The sequence below is a fragment of the Cydia pomonella genome, chromosome 9 (genome assembly GCF_033807575.1).
Source record: "Cydia pomonella isolate Wapato2018A chromosome 9, ilCydPomo1, whole genome shotgun sequence".
NCBI classification, from domain to species: domain Eukaryota; kingdom Metazoa; phylum Arthropoda; class Insecta; order Lepidoptera; family Tortricidae; genus Cydia; species Cydia pomonella.
The window spans coordinates 17,512,915-17,530,665 of NC_084711.1; the positions used below are offsets into that span (position 1 = coordinate 17,512,915).

Below are 17,751 nucleotides of genomic sequence, written 5' to 3' on the forward strand. Positions count from 1 at the left end.
CGCGCAGCCGCCGCCGCCGCCCGGCCTGCCCGCGCCGCTCCACGGCGCCGCCTAGTGCTCCCTGCGGAACGGACGCGGCGCTGGAGGCAGCCGCTCGTGCGCGCCTGGCCGCGCCTCGCCGCGCTGCAGCGCCGCCTCGAGCGCCTCGCCTTCGCCGTCGCGCAGCCGCCGCCGCCGCCCGGCCTGCCCGCGCCGCTCCACGGCGCCGCCTAGTGCTCCCTGCGGAACGGACGCGGCGCTGGAGGCAGCCGCTCGTGCGCGCCTGGCCGCGCCTCGCCGCGCTGCAGCGCCGCCTCGAGCGCCTCGCCTTCGCCGTCGCGCAGCCGCCGCCGCCGCCCGGCCTGCCCGCGCCGCTCCACGGCGCCGCCTAGTGCTCCCTGCGGAACGGACGCGGCGCTGGAGGCAGCCGCTCGTGCGCGCCTGGCCGCGCCTCGCCGCGCTGCAGCGCCGCCTCGAGCGCCTCGCCTTCGCCGTCGCGCAGCCGCCGCCGCCGCCCGGCCTGCCCGCGCCGCTCCACGGCGCCGCCTAGTGCTCCCTGCGGAACGGACGCGGCGCTGGAGGCAGCCGCTCGTGCGCGCCTGGCCGCGCCTCGCCGCGCTGCAGCGCCGCCTCGAGCGCCTCGCCTTCGCCGTCGCGCAGCCGCCGCCGCCGCCCGGCCTGCCCGCGCCGCTCCACGGCGCCGCCTAGTGCTCCCTGCGGAACGGACGCGGCGCTGGAGGCAGCCGCTCGTGCGCGCCTGGCCGCGCCTCGCCGCGCTGCAGCGCCGCCTCGAGCGCCTCGCCTTCGCCGTCGCGCAGCCGCCGCCGCCGCCGCCGCCGCCGCCGCCCGGGCCCCAAGGCCTGCTGCCCGCCCCGCTCCACGGCACCGCCTAACCGGACCACTGCTGCTCTCTGCGGAACCAGCGAGAGAGTTTATTCCTTCAATTTTATTGGACGTAGCCTTCCTTTGATGGTCCTCCCGAAAGAAATTTTGTCTAGTGGTCCCTTATCACTGAAAATTTAAGAGCCGCTGACCCGGCTCCTCTGCGAGCGAGAGGGCCGCCCGAGCCGAGCCCCGTCTCCCCATATTTCGATCGCGCTTTTGAGAAGCGCGCCGGGCCATTTGGTGAACACTATATACTTATTAGATACGATTCGATTGAACTGTTACTTCTTTCATAACGTTAATGTATATATTTAAGAATGTTGAAAAAACGAATGAAACCGACGCTACAGTTTCTAGACTCATTGTTTGCGTCGACTCGAAAACGATCGCTTAGGGAGATCCTTCCCTATTATCTTGAATGTATTTTTTGCACGTAGATAGTGTACGAGTCATAAAGGTTTTTGCGACCTTCCTGAAATCGAATTGAATGATATTAGGATGCGGGCGTGTACACGTGTTTGGTGCCAAACGAACGCTACGTTTTACGTGCACGAAAGATTGATATCACGGTAAATAAATATTTGTCAATTTTAAAAGCAATCTCCCATGATACTAACGGTTATTCCACGTATAAATTAATTGAAACACATTTATGCTGGTCATAAACGTAAATTTATTCTACTTATTACATTGAATTAATCAAATGAAGTTTTTCGCCGCTCTAAATGTAATGAAAAACATTAAAATAAAACTATTTAAAATATTTAATTACGAAATGTTATAGTAAAAAGCACAAATAACTTAGTACCATTAAAAACTAATTTGTTGCATGAAATGTTTAGCATAGATAATTGCAAGATACCTAGATAGAAAGTAATCGAGCTTATTGAAGTCCATCAAAGCTGTCTATGGACAGACAGAGTGTTCTTGGAACCTAAGCTAACTTTACTTGTCATCACAATAAAACGACAGAAAATAATTGTGTTCTCATAATTAGATCGTTGGCGTGACTTTGACTACGGAAGAAAGGTCTATGTTATTGAGGTCACTCAGACCAAAGGGAAATAAGTAATCTTAAATGCTCACTCCTCAGACGAAAAACTAATGTATAATAAGTTTTAAGCGAGCAAAATTTAACCTAAAGTATTAAGTTGTAGGCAAGTTTAAAACTTATAAATAATACGTTTTACCATACTTTTTAATTAAGTAAAGAAACTGATGTAGTGAGCATTCTAAGGTTACATATTTTTCGATGGTCAGACCAAGCACAGCCGGGACCGAGACGATTTTTACTTGTCATCCAGCATAATAGGGTGTAAAATAAGCTTTAAAAGTGTGGTCACATTCTGCAATTGTTTGTTGTGATATTCTTGATGAACAACTGAAAACTTTTCGGTCCCCGCGTTGGCTTGAGTTTAGTTTCGGAAATATAAAGGTTTTTGTGTAACTAGATTAGAACCAAGTGCAAGGACCGAGGCGATCTTTACTTGTTGCCACATATTTGTTGATGAACAACTGAATACACCTGGGTCCCTCGATATATAGCGTTGGTTCGAGTTATATCTGTAGGAGTTATCCGTCCTCGCCATGACAGATTATTCCTATAAGCTTGCCGGTACCTAGTGCGTACAAATATGTTGTAGAAATAGAAATGGGACGGATATACGAAGCCATACAAAAACACTACGCTCTCATCGTAATTTAACATTGATGGCAATGAATTTATACTAAATAAGACTAATAAATCTAGGGAAATCTATCAAGAAATTGACATTGAATGCAAATGTAATAACTAATAAATCGAAAAGCTCTATGTAAATTTATAAGCAAATTTATGTCGAATTAAAAAATTAAATGATAGTGATGTTAGATATTTTAAGGAATGGTTATAATTCGTTTGAAGGGACCTGGATTACTATGATCACACTGGATTGATCTCAATTATGTGCGTGCGAACAGGTTATTATATTATGTTTAATTATAATTGTGTCCTGTATTTTAAACTCTTCGCAGTTGAAAATAGTTTCACATATTAGGTTTTGCTTCGTTTCTTGCTATTTGTAATATTAAGTACTAATTTATATCTTTCATTCCTAGGAGCATTTAAAAATTAACTTTTCGTAAATTATATTTGAAATTGGATACTATGAAATATACAATTATGTTTCATGGAGAATTTCTGTGTGAATACAATAATTATAAGTGCCATTAGTGCTAGGCCATGTAGATCGCAGCGCGGGTATTGTAAGGATATTCTAAGTTCCATCACGTGAGGACTTCCTAAAACAAATAAAATTGGTAATTTGCTAGAAAAATGTGTATTAAATAATTAAAATTTTGATGGGTGGCAGGCTCTAATCAATTGTTTTGCGTCTAGTCAGGCTAGTATTTTATATTTACTTTATTATCAGCTACATATCATTTTTATGGTAAAATTCAATATATTCATGATACTTTACATGAAATTATTTATCAATTGGCCATATTTTTGTCGGAATTTTAGTTATATTTAGCCTCTCGTACGCAGTAAACACATAATAGTACATACGACAGCATAGCTGTAACTACAATTAATTTCCCCTTAGGCAAAATCCGATATTATTTTGAAATTAATTTAATTATGTGAACCGCCACGCACTGGTATTTATTGTTATGCTACTGTCGTAAAAATACTGTTATAAAGTAGACCAATGCTAATATTCATAAACGCATGTTTCAGTTAACATGACTGTTAAAGCGCGCGGTTGTTTTATGCGATTAACGCAGCTTCAAACGCGCTCGCCGCACACCAATTTTAAATTAGATAATCTAATGACCTCGTGAGGAAACCTGCATACATCTGCGAAGAAATTCAAAGGTGTATGTGAAGTCCCCAATCCGCATTGGGCTAGCGTGGGGACTATAGCCCGAGCCCTCTCGCGCATGAGAGGAGGCCTGTGCCCAGCAGTGGGACGTATATAGGCTGAATTATTATTATTTTAATCTAATGACCGTAAATATTTTTACGCTGTAAACGCAGCGGTAAGCGCATTGTCATTTTCCCAACATTCCATGATCGCATGCGTTCAACGCTGCGTCTATCGCATTAGTAACCGCGCGCTTAAAGCCATTATAACTGACTACGGTACAGTCACGGACGTTAATTGTTGAGCCAATTAGGGTTTACTTTACATTGGACATTTCATACCGTTTAGTACGGTCGCCAAGCCGCTCAGAGGCCAGATTTAATTGACTCAGCTCGGCCTTACCCACAACCGGTATCAATGTGTTCGGACAGTTCTCCTGATCACCGTACATGCGGTAGTAAAGCGGAAAAATGGTGGAGGGGATAGTAATGACGTCACAAAGATGGCGGCCGGACCTATTCTTTTTGGCGGTGTATCTCGAAAACCACTTAACCGATTTTAATCATCGAGGTGTCAAATAATAGCTTATATTATGGAGATTATTTCCTTTTCTACAAACATTTACGTGAAACCTATAGGAAAAAAAATAATCACAAAAAACAGTTTTTTTATAAAATTATTATTTTTTATTTTGTAAAAATCTCCGTAAATATTAGCATTTCGCAAATTTTGTTTAATATAAAACATATTGCTTCATTATCAAGGAATATAATGAGCCTTAAAACATACAGATCGAGTAATAAACAATGAAGCTACACTCATTTATTTGCGCATGGGTAACGATAACTGGCTTTTACCGGTCGAAACTGTGGTGACTGTTACGATACGTATTGAATGGAATTTATAGAGTATCGGTTTTAATTACTGAAATTATAATTAAAATTATAAAAACCAGAAACAATAATGTTACCTTACTTCGACGTTTAGTCTCTTTTTTCGTCTTAATCATAGGTAGGTACATATTTCTTTTTACTTAAAAAATTTATACAGGGTGAACTTTTAACCACCAGTCATACTCTGCGCAGCGACTTTATAGGTCATACTTAACAACTTTTACTATGGGACCAATTCCGAAATCGCGAAAAAAATTTTGACTGTCCCATATAAAGGTGCGACCAACTTTACCAGACCAACACTTTTCCAAACTGAGCTACAGCTGTCCGATGAAGTTAAGTACTTAGGACTAACTCTCGACAATAAACTCAATTGGAACAACCACATCAACAAATGGATAGACAAGGCGGGAGTTGTCTTCTGGCAGTGCAGAAGGATGATTGGTAAGAGGTGGGGACTCAACCCAAAAATTACCCTCTGGCTCTATAAGACGATAATCCGCCCCTTACTCTGTTACGGTGCTCTGGTTTGGTGGCCAAGAACAAACCTAGGCAACGTACGAGACAAACTACAAAGACTTCAAAGGCTCGCATGCGCGGCCACCACTGGCTGCACGAGGTCTACCCCGACTGCAGGCATGGAGGTCATGCTAAACCTTCCACCGCTGCACCTACACATACAGCAAGAGGCCAGTCTCTCAGCGGTAAGGTTGCGAACCCTCAAGATATGGTCTAACATCACAGGAGCTCTTCACACAAAATGCCTGGAAAAGGTGTATGACGAATTTCCAGTGCTTAGGTCAGGCACGGACCGGATTCACAAACAAGCTATCTTCGATAAAAGGTACAAAATACAGTTATATGAGGACGACAATCATGAAGGACTCAATCCCCGGGAGCTGAGAATCTTCACTGATGGGTCCAAAACAGACAGCGGATCGGGCTCTGGAACCTTCTCAGAAGACCTGAACATGTCGATCACCACTCCGCTAGGAGCCCATAACTCGGTATTCCAAGCTGAATGCATGGGCATCATAAACGCGGCGGCTGCCATCACTGCAAGGAAGGTAGTAGGATCCTCCATCCGCATACTCTCCGACAGTAGAGCAGTCTTAATGGCTCTAAATAGCCATATAGTTACATCCAAACTTATACACGAATGCCACGAACGACTAATGGAGGTATGTCATAATAACAAGATCACTTAACTAGTAATTATTTAATTTAAGTTACCTTAACTTTTATAAACACGTATTTATATGTATAATTTTAAAAGAGCTTCATTTAAATATGTATTATCAAAATGTACGCGGTTTACGCACAAAAACTGAATTATTCTCTCTAAATTTAAGATGTTGTAATTATGATGTTATAGTGTTAACGGAGACATGGCTTAACAACTCTGTACTGAGCAGTGAGCTATTTGACGATAGGTATGTTGTCTACAGAAGGGATAGAGAGGAATCCAGCGTTTGCAAGGGTAAGGAGGGAGGGGGTGTGTTGGTTGCTGTTCTGAAAACACTACATTCTAAACGAATGACTCATTGGGAAAGTTAGTTTGAGGACCTATGGATTACCATCGATATTTCAAGTAACTGTACACGTCAAATGGCTCTCTGTGCAGTTTATCTTCCACCTCCCTTGCAAAGAAGTTCACTAAAATACTTTGTAGATCACTGTAATTCGATCATAGAAGAAAAAGAACATCATTTATGTATTATTGGGGACTTTAATTTACAACAAGGCGGATATGCACTATGACCCACTAAATAAATTTATAAAATCTGTCCGAAAATATTTTTTTAAACATAAGTAATTAGAATTTAAGTTAAAATTTTGGTACTTCTATAGTTGTTTACTTATATTTGTTTCGCATGCCGTGTTTACCTGTAAGTAATTGTGACACCACTCCTTACATGTATTAGCTTGTACGTTTTGAATGTATCGATGTCAACAATTGTTGGTGAACCTTAAATAAATAAAATAAAAAATAAAATCACCCTACAATGGATCAAGGGACACAGTGGATCCCGAGGTAACGATGCTGCGGACGAGCTTGCCAGGCAAGGATCGAATGCGGGGGCGATTGGTCCGGAACCGATTCTTCCGATACCATTTAGCAAGGTACGCTCAATGCTGCTGGCACGTACAGGGAAACTACACACAGAACACTGGCTGAACCAGACTGGATGCAGACAGGCAAAAGAAGCCATGCCTGGCATCAACGGAAAACTCACAAGGGCGCTCCTGCAACTAGGGAAGGTCCGACTGAGTATGGTAACCAGTGTCATAACAGGTCATGGACTATTTAACAAACATCTTTCCACAACAGGTGTCACAGACAGTCCCCTGTGCCGAGGTTGCATGGAGACAGAAGAAACAGCCTCTCACGTGGTGCTGGAATGCAGAGGAGTGACTCCATACAGGGCTAAACATCTCGGATCTCCGAGAGACCTCCCCGAGGTCCTACTCAACATCAAAGGTTTGATAGGATTCCTCGAGGAGCTGGGCTGGCAGGACTAGCCCACCCCCAACATATCACGCAAAATAGGCGCAAGTCGTCGAGTTGCGGAAAAATCGCCCGAATACAATACAATACAATACAATACAATACAATACAAGGTGCGACCAGACCGCAGCTTAAAAAACGGTCACGATACGGAATCGCAGTGACGCGTCGTATGCGTACCGTTTTTGACGCATGCTCCCCACACCGCTGTTTAAAAAACGGTGACGGTACGGAATCGCAGTGACGTGCTTCACGCGAATCTTTTTTGTTCGCAAAACAGTTGCGTCTTTTACGTCACCGGTACGGTGTCTGCCATAAGATCTCCGTGTAATATTTTTTGCGATTTTTACGCAGTTCAATTTACGGTGCGTCAGCTTATTTTAAGCAGCGGTGTGGCGAGCATGCGTCATGGACCCGGGTACGTCCTTAAACTACGTCCAAAAGAGAGGTATGGGCATTGTGAATGTCATCTCACTTTGTGTGATAGGGCACAGCCAGTGGTTGTCATTCCAGATCCAAATTTTCTTGCGTAATTCGGCATTGGTCCCATAATAAAAGTTGTTCAGTATGACCTGTAAAGTCACTGCGCAGAGTATGGCTGGTGGTTAAAATTTCATCTTATACCTATATTCGACACAAGTAGTAAGTACTTACAGACCAACTATGATACACATTTTTCCTGTATAGTGATACATAGTGAATAAATTAATACCCGATTTAAAAAATAAAACAAAAATAACAAATAGCATGTTATTTAATTCAGTAATCACTAATCAGTCTTAAACAATGAACATCATACTTTTAGATTAGACAACAAAATGTATATTTATACTGTGTTTCGACTTGAAAGATTTTACTGCTTTAAAACATAAGACAAACCTACCAACCAAATGTATAAAAAAAATGTTTTTTGTGATTATTATTTTCCTATTGGTTACACGTAAATGTTTGTAAAAAGGAAATAATCTCCATAATATAAGCTATTAGTTGACACCTCGATGAATACAATCGGTTAAGTGGTTTTCGAGATACACCGCCAAAAAGAATAGGTCCGGACGCCATCTTTGTGACGTCATTACTATCCCCTCCCACCATTTTTCCGCTTTACTACCGCATGTACGGTGATCAGGAGAAACGCCCGAACACTGATACCGGTTGTGGGTAAGGCCGAGCTGAGTCAATTAAATCTGGCCTCGGAGCGGCTTGGGGACTACTAATAGTAAAAGTTGTTCAGTATGACCTATAAAGTCGCTGCGCAGAGTATGACTGGTGGTTAAAAGTTCACCCTGTATAAAATTTTTAAGTAAAAAGAAATATGTACCTACCTATGAATAAGACGAAAAAAGAGACTAAACGTCGAAGTAAGGTAACATTATTGTGTCTGGTTTTTATAATTTTAATTATAATTTCAGTAATTAAAACCGATACTCTATAAATTCCATTCAATACGTATCGTAACAGTCACCACAGTTTCGACCGGTAAAAGCCAGTTATCGTTACCCATGCGCAAATAAATGAGTGTAGCTTCATTGTTTATTACTCGATCTGTATGTTTTAAGGCTCATTATATTCCTTGATAATGAAGCAATATGTTTTATATTAAACAAAATTTGCGAAATGCTAATATTTACGGAGATTTTTACAAAATAAAAAATAATAATTTTATAAAAAAACTGTTTTTTGTGATTATTTTTTTTCCTATAGGTTTCACGTAAATGTTTGTAGAAAAGGAAATAATCTCCATAATATAAGCTATTATTTGACACCTCGATGATTAAAATCAGTTAAGTGGTTTTCGAGATACACCGCCAAAAAGAATAGGTCCGGCCGCCATCTTTGTGACGTCATTACTATCCCCTCCACCATTTTTCCGCTTTACTACCGCATGTACGGTGATCAGGAGAACTGTCCGAACACATTGATACCGGTTGTGGGTAAGGCCGAGCCGAGTCAATTAAATCGTGTTTCTAGAGGGCTTTTGAGATTTGGCGACCGTACTAGTTAGTATTGACAGCCAAATTAGCTTGAATCAATAAAGTCTGTGACCGTACGTTAAGATTTATGAATAAGAGGGTTAATATTTGCAAGCTGACAACATTGCAACACTTGAGACTGATAGTATTTTAGTTGTCGTTGTTGAAGTTTGGAATATTGAGCGTTAATTGTTTATACGTATGTCAAGAGGTACGTCTGAGGAGCCTCCAGTGCCACCATACCCAAATCCACTTTGGCTTATTGTAAACTTTGTCACGCAGATCTATTCATGTAATAATTTGCTCTAGCCACGTAAATTGTTTGGCCTCGGGTGGATCAACTTTCGTGTGTGTATTGTTATTCCGTGACGTTGTCCAAGTGACAATAGTGGTAGTTTGTTAGAAGAAATGTTGCATCATATTCTACTTACATGCTTAATAGATGGCCCATTATGGGAATGGCTTATAACAACCAGATAAATGCATGTTTGGTAGATTTTAATATGTACCATAAGATCCGGATTTTAACGGTAATTCTTCCCTTAGAAATCGATAAATAAGTAAGCATAGAGCGCTCACTTCATAAATCAGTTTTAATACCAAAACGCTTATTTTCGTAGTCGACATCTAGTGTCCAGTAGCGGATTTATCAGTACCGCTACTAGATGTCACGAGTGTCGGGATTGACAAAAAGTGTATTGCTCAACAATTTTCGACTAATATTACAAGCAGTTCAGGTTTATCCGGTTATAATAATATCTACTTGACGCTAGACGTCAACTACGAAAATAATAAGCGTTTTGGTAAGAAAACTTATGTATGGAGTGAGCGCTCTATGCTTATTTATTAGTTAATTCTCTATGTCAGACAACTAATCGTATAGGTAAATTCATAACAGTTAGCGCTAGATTTGTACTGAACGGTCAACATTTTCATAGAAAATCCCCGCCAGCTTTCGTGAAACGACCTTGGTAACGAGTGGCAGGCACTAAAAGTTGATTCACTCTCTTACAAACAGGTCGTTAGGTAATACGAGGATAAAACCTATTAGTAATAGTACAAACGCCTCAGTGTCAGTAACCGCTTCGTCCAACCACGTCGCTTGCTTCGGGTGCTAAAGTACACTGTTGATTATGTTATAAGAATCGGAAGACTTCTGGAATTGTAATGCCCAGTTAATGCAAATTTTATCCGTAGCTAAACTTACATTTGTATTAAGAATCAAATTGTGAAATCATGTGATGTAAATAATGTGTAAATAAAATATTCAGAAATCTACTTATCTCTTCTTTTATTTCCTCTATCCAAACGGGATGTCACAAATGTCGCATTCTTCACATTCGCAAATGCCAATCCGAATGTCCGAATGCTATATTGATTTAAACCAACACGAGTCCCGTATTAGTTTTAAAATTATGTACAAATATGTAGTTGTTATTATCATTCCTAATAAGAAGAAATCTGTTCGTACATAAAACATACTTACCTTAGAACGGGATGTTATAAAGTGTTGAAAAATGCTGCCTACTGGTCAAAATGCATTACATGAAAACAGTTTGAGCGCCCTGCCCATACGAGAGTCGACGAGACAGGACACGACCTGCGCGCATTCGCAAAACATTCGCTTCATTTGATGCGAATGTTTAAAATGGTGAAAATATTCTCATATACGAATAGATTCGTAACATCCCTAATCCAAACATGGTAAGTGGTAGTCAGTTGAAACAAAAACTATTATAAGACACCGAAAAGTATCGTGATATTCGTGACCTCAACTCTAATATCATTGAAATAGAGACGGTTTTCCAGCGTAAATTACAAGTGCTAGATCTAGCACGAAATATCCCTATTTATGGGTGCAGAAATGTTTTTTGTTTCACCAGTGTAATAAAATAAGCCATTTAAATTAAACTTAATGCAGATCAAGTAAATTAAACCCATAAATGATTATGTTTGAGACATTTATTTGACATATCCATTAACATAATATTACATTTATAATTGTTAAAAATTTTCCACTAGTTCTTTTTTTTCTGATTGCTCAGCGTTTCTAAGGGTGAGAGTCAGAATAGCGGGTGTACCTAAATAAAATTAAATGAAAACCATACCATATTTTTGTACCTAATTTGTACTATTTAGTACCTCCCTTGAAAAAAAATTGCACCTCACGGTACTTAAAGTTATCACCAAAAAACACTACACCCGCCATCCTGACAGTCAGAATAGCGGGTGTACTTTATTACGCTATATTCCCGTGGTTATTGATAAATTCTATAAAAGCCAAATTTTTGTTCCTTCATATTCAATTATAATATGAGCCATTTTATTTGAGGTTTCCAAGTTTTACTCATTTATATTTTTCTTGCTATTACAATTTCGCAGGCGTTATCATTTTTCAAGTTATCGATCTCATTTTTAAGAAAAAACGCTAAGGTACAATTATTTTTATTATGCCAGGATTTAGTACCTTTAATGTTTAATCTGTTACGTTTAAATAACTCAGAAAATCATGTCTTAAAAATGATTTTTCTTAGGAAGATTTCTTTGAACTGGCGCCTAGCCTTTTTACTGTTTTTTGATGATAACTTTATGTACCGTGAGGTACAATTTTTTTAACGGAGGTACTAAATAGTACAAATTAGGTACAAAAATATGGTATGCTTTTCATTTATTTTTATTTAGGTACACCCGCCATTCTGACTCACTTCTAAGGGTCATTAGCTAGTTTTTTTTTACTGTAAATATAAGTATGATAATGCTGATAAAATATATCGTGTTACAATTTCATACTTTAATCTGAACAAACCTGGGCGGAAATATGAGTTAATTCAGAGATTAGTACAACAATTTGCATATATAACAGTAGATAATATGAGAGAAATAAACTGGTTAGTAACACAATTAGAATTTATAAATTAAGACAGCAAAATTATGGACAAGTGTAGGTACAGTCGAGTTCATAAATATGTATACATTTTTTCACCTTATTGCAATTGATTAAGGTTAAGAAATGTATACATATTTATGAACTCGACTGTACATCTGTTTTCCTGATAAAAAAAATAAAGTAAGTATTTCTGTCCTCCACAGAAAAAAAAAACTGTGGAGATACATTGCAGTTCTATTTCGTTTTCATATTTTATGTAATGTGTACTTTCAACAAGTATTAAATAGTACATTACGATACAAGTGCGAAAAATAGGAAATTCGAAACGAGTGGCGATAAATTAAAACACGACCGAAGGGAGTGTTTTAAATCGACACGAGTTGCGAATTACCTATTCGCACGTGTATCGTACAACGTTTTACAGTACATATGGCCCTTTAAATGTTCGACACAGTAACGTAATATGCCAATTTTTGCACTATTGCGGTAAAGTAGCACCATATGTACTGTAAAAAGTTTTTAAAGACTGTTCCTTTATAATTTATGTGAATATTTTGCCATTATTCTAAAATGAGACAAGCCAAGTGATGGAATTAAATGATGCGATTATAGTAAATACTTTGTCATAATAATAGTTTTATCACTTACGTAGTGTATGGACACATTAATTGGCAAAACGATTAAAACGTATTACAATTCAGAAACAGTAACGTAAGAAGGAACAGTAGGCAACGATAAGGTGATTATAATAGAACCGTTTGCCCAACAAAAAGTACCCTAAACGTATATTACAGATATATCAGTCAGTGGGCTGCGAACATCGAATATTATGAATACACATATTAAGTATCCCTATCTAACATTAGGACGACATACCATCGCTCTCATATCATCCCACGCACACCTTTCATCTCATTAACTATACAATATAATTATTAAATACATCTTCAAAACAGTAAAATCCAAATTCACTTGTTCGATTTCATGATAAGTCTAATATACAACATCAATAAATACGTGTGCCAGCCGCAAGATCGCGAAATGCAATTGAAGGACTCGCCTGCATCATGTAGTTCATAAATAAATGGGCACTTATTACAAAATAAGGAATGAAACTTCAAATAATAGTGCTCATGCTACCGACTCGCGGGCCGAGACACGTCAGACGCGTCTAGAAATTATTTCAAAATAAAAGTTGGCAGCGAGTCGGTTAAGAGCCCGTGAATACTGTAGTTTCTGATTTCACACGCTCCGGTGTCGATGGTTCGACTTTGTACGCATTAGGACATAATCGACGAAGAACCGCCGGACAGAAACGCCAGTGTGCACAGGGTCTATCAGTATGCTACTTAAGTTAGATCATGCTTGGGGCTTACCGCATTACTCAACGGGTACCAACGCCTTACCCAATTATCTTGATAGGCAATTCAATTTTAATCGGTCTAAACAAGACCTACAAAATCACCAGTTGTCAAACTGATACTTTTATTAAAATCACCGTATTTTATATTTGTACAAGTGGATCAATTGGTATTTGTCTATTACTTACCTGGCTTTTCTCGTCTACACTGGATTTACAAATTATTTTGTCAACATATTACACTACATCCTAGCTAGGAAAGATTCCGTGTAGATTTCCTATTGACAAACTATTAAAAAATTATCCAAAAATGAATTTCTGAGAGAAAACTCAAAAATGTATACTCGTAAGTAAATAATATTGCGTTATTCTATATAGCTAAAAATTCGTGCGCAAAAAACAAATGGATAGTTTTCGCTTTTTTGATAGCGACGTGGATATCACAAGACATGGTTTTATATGCCAGATAACACAATCTACTACGGCATTTACACAGAGTAAACTAAGTATATAAATAAACCGAGTCCGTGACAGACACCAATAGATACAATACCGACATTTAATTCTAGAATGCCCTAATACTTAAACCTTTCACTCGAGGGCAATATTTCTAATCAGAGTACTTAAATACTAGTCATTTCAATTTTCCTTAGCTTCGCCGATTACGCAAAAAATAAGCCGAGACCTTACTCATGGTAAACCTTTGTTACTTCACATTTATGCAACTGAGTTTTTATTTATTATTATTTATTCATTAACAATATTACAATTTTATCTGTTCATTTAATATTAGAAAAAAGTTTTATAAAGATATTCCATTTATCCAATATCAATATCCAATGTGCATTGCGTCTCACTCTCTCAATAAGCAAAATGTAAGACGCAAATACACATTGGACCAAGATATTGGACAGATGGAATGCCACCCTTACACAGATCAGTCATGAATTAATGTCTGGAATCGAAAAGATCTAAAACTGTCGTAAACTGATCTTCTACCACGAGTAAAGATCTATTCGTGCCTATTTTTTTATATCTTAACATCAACTTCCTTTCCAATCTTATACCCAAAATCGATCTAGCATGGTGAGCCTAACAATAATTTAAAAACAATAAATGGTCGTTTATTATAATACTGTGGCTCATAATCACCGATTTTTTCACTTAAAACTATAAAATGTATTTAGGTTTGTTTTATTTGCTTTCAAAATATACAATTTGTTTTTAGTATATAATAAGTTATATTGTAAATTCATATCGAACATTATTTAACCCATTCCACCGATATAACTGTACATTTTTGTTAATGTGCAGTAGTTTCCAGCAAAAAGATTACGCAATAATGATTATTTAAACCCACGTGTCGCTTATTACAATTTATCGCCTATGTTACGGGTATTAAATAACAAAGAGTGAGGCGGACTGAGTGTACTATTAAGAAAGTACATTTTAAAATGACGCTACGTACAATCATCACCATAAAAGATACAGGTGTATATTAAGGTGATACTCAGGTCGGGTGCATACTAAGTATATGGATATAACAGACATTTTCATAGTTTAGTGCGTCGAAGACGCACGCGTCGTCGGGACGGCAGAGCCACTATTGAAATTCGGTATAAATATCAATATATCCCGATTGACATTCTAAACATTCCTTACATACACAATAAATTATAGCAATAATGTTTGACATAATAGTCCACATACGTCAAAACGAATACAACTAAAGTAGTTTTGAACCTACATAATTATTTACCACTAAAGTTAACATAAAGGTATGAAATTTCGTCATCCTACAGTGATAACTACATACATCAGTGGACTAAACTTCATACCTTTCAGTTGATTAAATTAATTTACAGATATTTATACAATTAATCGGGTTGCCTGCTTATACTAAACAATGAACCTGTCAAAGTTGGTGATCGTCGTCGTTTATGATTTCACTGAAAATGACGGTTGAAAATATTAGAACTACCAGATTTTATTTTCATTCGCTACAATTTTCAATTTAACCTTAATGCGTGATCTGAGATTTCTTACTTGTGCACTCATTCAAAAACGATCACTAACTCTGACAGGACCCTGACTCTACTCAAATAGAAGCAGATTAATAAAATTGATATCCAATCAACAAGAATAAAAAGTATTTCGCAACTACAATGATTTGATTTAGCTATAAATACATCTTGTGATCGTTAGACTTCTTACCAATGACATTCCTTATTTAAATCGCGAAGTTCTGTCAAGTAACATCTGAATTTGCGTGTCAATAATATCAAGTGTGGTGTTTCGATATTTTAAATACATAATATTTGTTCTTACAATATACCTAACGATGCTACTTGAATGCATGAGCGCCGTAGTCACTTTTATATTTCTTGTTGTAAATAAATAAACAATTTCACCGAGATCAATTGAGCACACAACCAATATTATGTAATGTGGCATATTGTTTAACATGTATAGGCGCTGATAGAACTTCTTTACGCCAAGTGCCAAATTCGTCTGTCATACTATACTCTGTATCTTTAGGTATTTAAATAAAAGTAAACAAAACCTACCCACAAATCGCTCCTTAAGCCAGTTGAGGGCAGGTAGAAACATTACATCGTTCAGTGACAGATGCAGGCGGTTTTGTATTTGGTTGGTTAACCAATAAATGTTACAACTATCCGAAAATGTACAAATTGTTTGTTTACTTTTATTTAAATACAGTATAGAATATAGACTACGGCGCTCAAACAGTACTAACGCTGTTCCGGTCACAGACGTAGCGCGTAGTCTTTTTCGAAAGTTACCGCACGCCCGAACTGCAAGACTAAATCATAGCAGTCATAGCTCCTATCAACTTCTCAACTACTGTTGTGTGACAGTGTTCTCAAGTAGGTTGCGATGAACCGCTCAGTTAGCCCAATTTCCACCGGCGCATAGCTACGTGCAAGTGTACGAGTTTAAGAGTCTTTGCATTCCTTAGTTATTTAACAGTTGACAGACATTCACTAATGTGACAATTTAAGCACACAGTTAATTTTTTTAACACTCCGTGTCTACGCTTTTACTTCCCTCGCACTTCGCATACAGCCAATAGATACCTCTTAGCAGATCTGCGATACCTTCCTTACCTAAGCCATGATCGTCCTCCGCTCGTCTAGGTGGAGAGGTAGATGCGGTGGTTATCGTAGACGCCGAATGCGTTGCACTTGTAAAATTAATTATTTTGCCATTACATACGCAGTCTACGCTTTTACTTCCCTCGTACTTCGCGACATCTGTAGAGTTCTGCCACACCCCCGGCCTCACGTAGCCCATGGGATAGAGCCGCTGGCCTAGGTGGAGAGGTAGAGGCGGTGGTAGTCGTTGGCGCCGAAGGCCGCGTTGCACTTGGGGCACTTGCGCTGGCGCGTCTCGTAGCGCGTGCGCAGGCAGTCCCAGCAGAACACGTGGAAGCATTTCGTTAGTACGGCGTCCTTGCGTTTCACCTGGAGGAAGAGATTATGGATTTTATTATATAAATAAACAGTTTCTAAACATCTAGACGACATTTTGGTAACTTGCCCCTAAGTTCCTTTCACAGAAGGTAACAGAGGTAACGGTCCTGAAGATGAATCACATAGAAACAATTTAAATGTTGCTCAACAAAGAAGTACAAAAAGGCGATCGATCGGGCGACAAGCGTGGCGATCAAAGGGTTAACCGGTAAGAACGCCATACATTGACGGAACATTTATCATGAAAACATAGCGAGGTCCGATTCTACGTGAATCAATTTAGGAAGAGGGTATAGCAGATGTTTGACAAGAGGCGCGAATGCTAACTCATCACTGGGGAGCGTGCATGAACTGTAGGAGGCAGCACAGGAGCCGTCAGATTTTTGGCGCGAGGCGTAAATGTGATGTTTATTGTTCCGATGTCGCCCACAAGATGGCAGAACCTACTATGCACAAGAAAACACGTGACGTGTAAATATAATATCTTGTGGCCTGAATCGGAACCATAAACATGTATATTTACACGTGACGTGTTTTCTTGTGCATAGTAGGTTCTGCCATCTTGTGGGCTACATCGGAACAATAAACATCACATTTACGCCTCGCGCCAAAAATCTGACGGCTCCTGTGCTGCCTCCTACAGTTCATGCACGCTCCCTATAGTCGCTTTCTTTTTTACATTTTTAACTCTGTGTCAAACACAAAATCTGTCACTCTGCGTCACCGAAGTGTCAAAACTGAAATTGAACTTTATGCATATGCAAAGATTTATCGATAATCAAATACAAATGCAATCCGCCACATGCACGTAGGTCTACGTTGCTCTGTGGTCTATGACGGATTAATCCATCTTCGGCGTTGGAGTTACGGTGCGGATATAACCGTTAATGGCTTCAAAAAGGTTAATGTCTGCAACAAACAATGT

At 39.3% G+C, this 17,751-nt stretch overlaps 1 protein-coding gene and 1 long non-coding RNA gene across 2 annotated transcripts in view; one reads left to right on the top strand and one right to left on the bottom strand.

Annotated features, from left to right (window-relative positions):
• Nucleotides 1–810: 810 nt before the first annotated feature.
• LOC133521561 (uncharacterized) lies at nucleotides 811–10,363 on the top strand. Its single transcript, XR_009799914.1, has 2 exons — nucleotides 811–4,057; nucleotides 9,118–10,363. It is a non-coding gene; the product is annotated as an uncharacterized LOC133521561 (long non-coding RNA).
• A 666-nt stretch (nucleotides 10,364–11,029) lies between these two features.
• Nucleotides 11,030–17,751, bottom strand: part of LOC133521548 (E3 ubiquitin-protein ligase Bre1) — a 31,156-nt gene continuing 24,434 nt past the window's right edge. Inside the window, exon 17 of the mRNA XM_061856576.1 lies at nucleotides 11,030–16,817. Within this exon, the coding sequence (XP_061712560.1) occupies nucleotides 16,665–16,817 (153 nt within the window). The 3' untranslated portion in view covers nucleotides 11,030–16,664. The remainder of the gene's footprint in view (nucleotides 16,818–17,751) is intronic.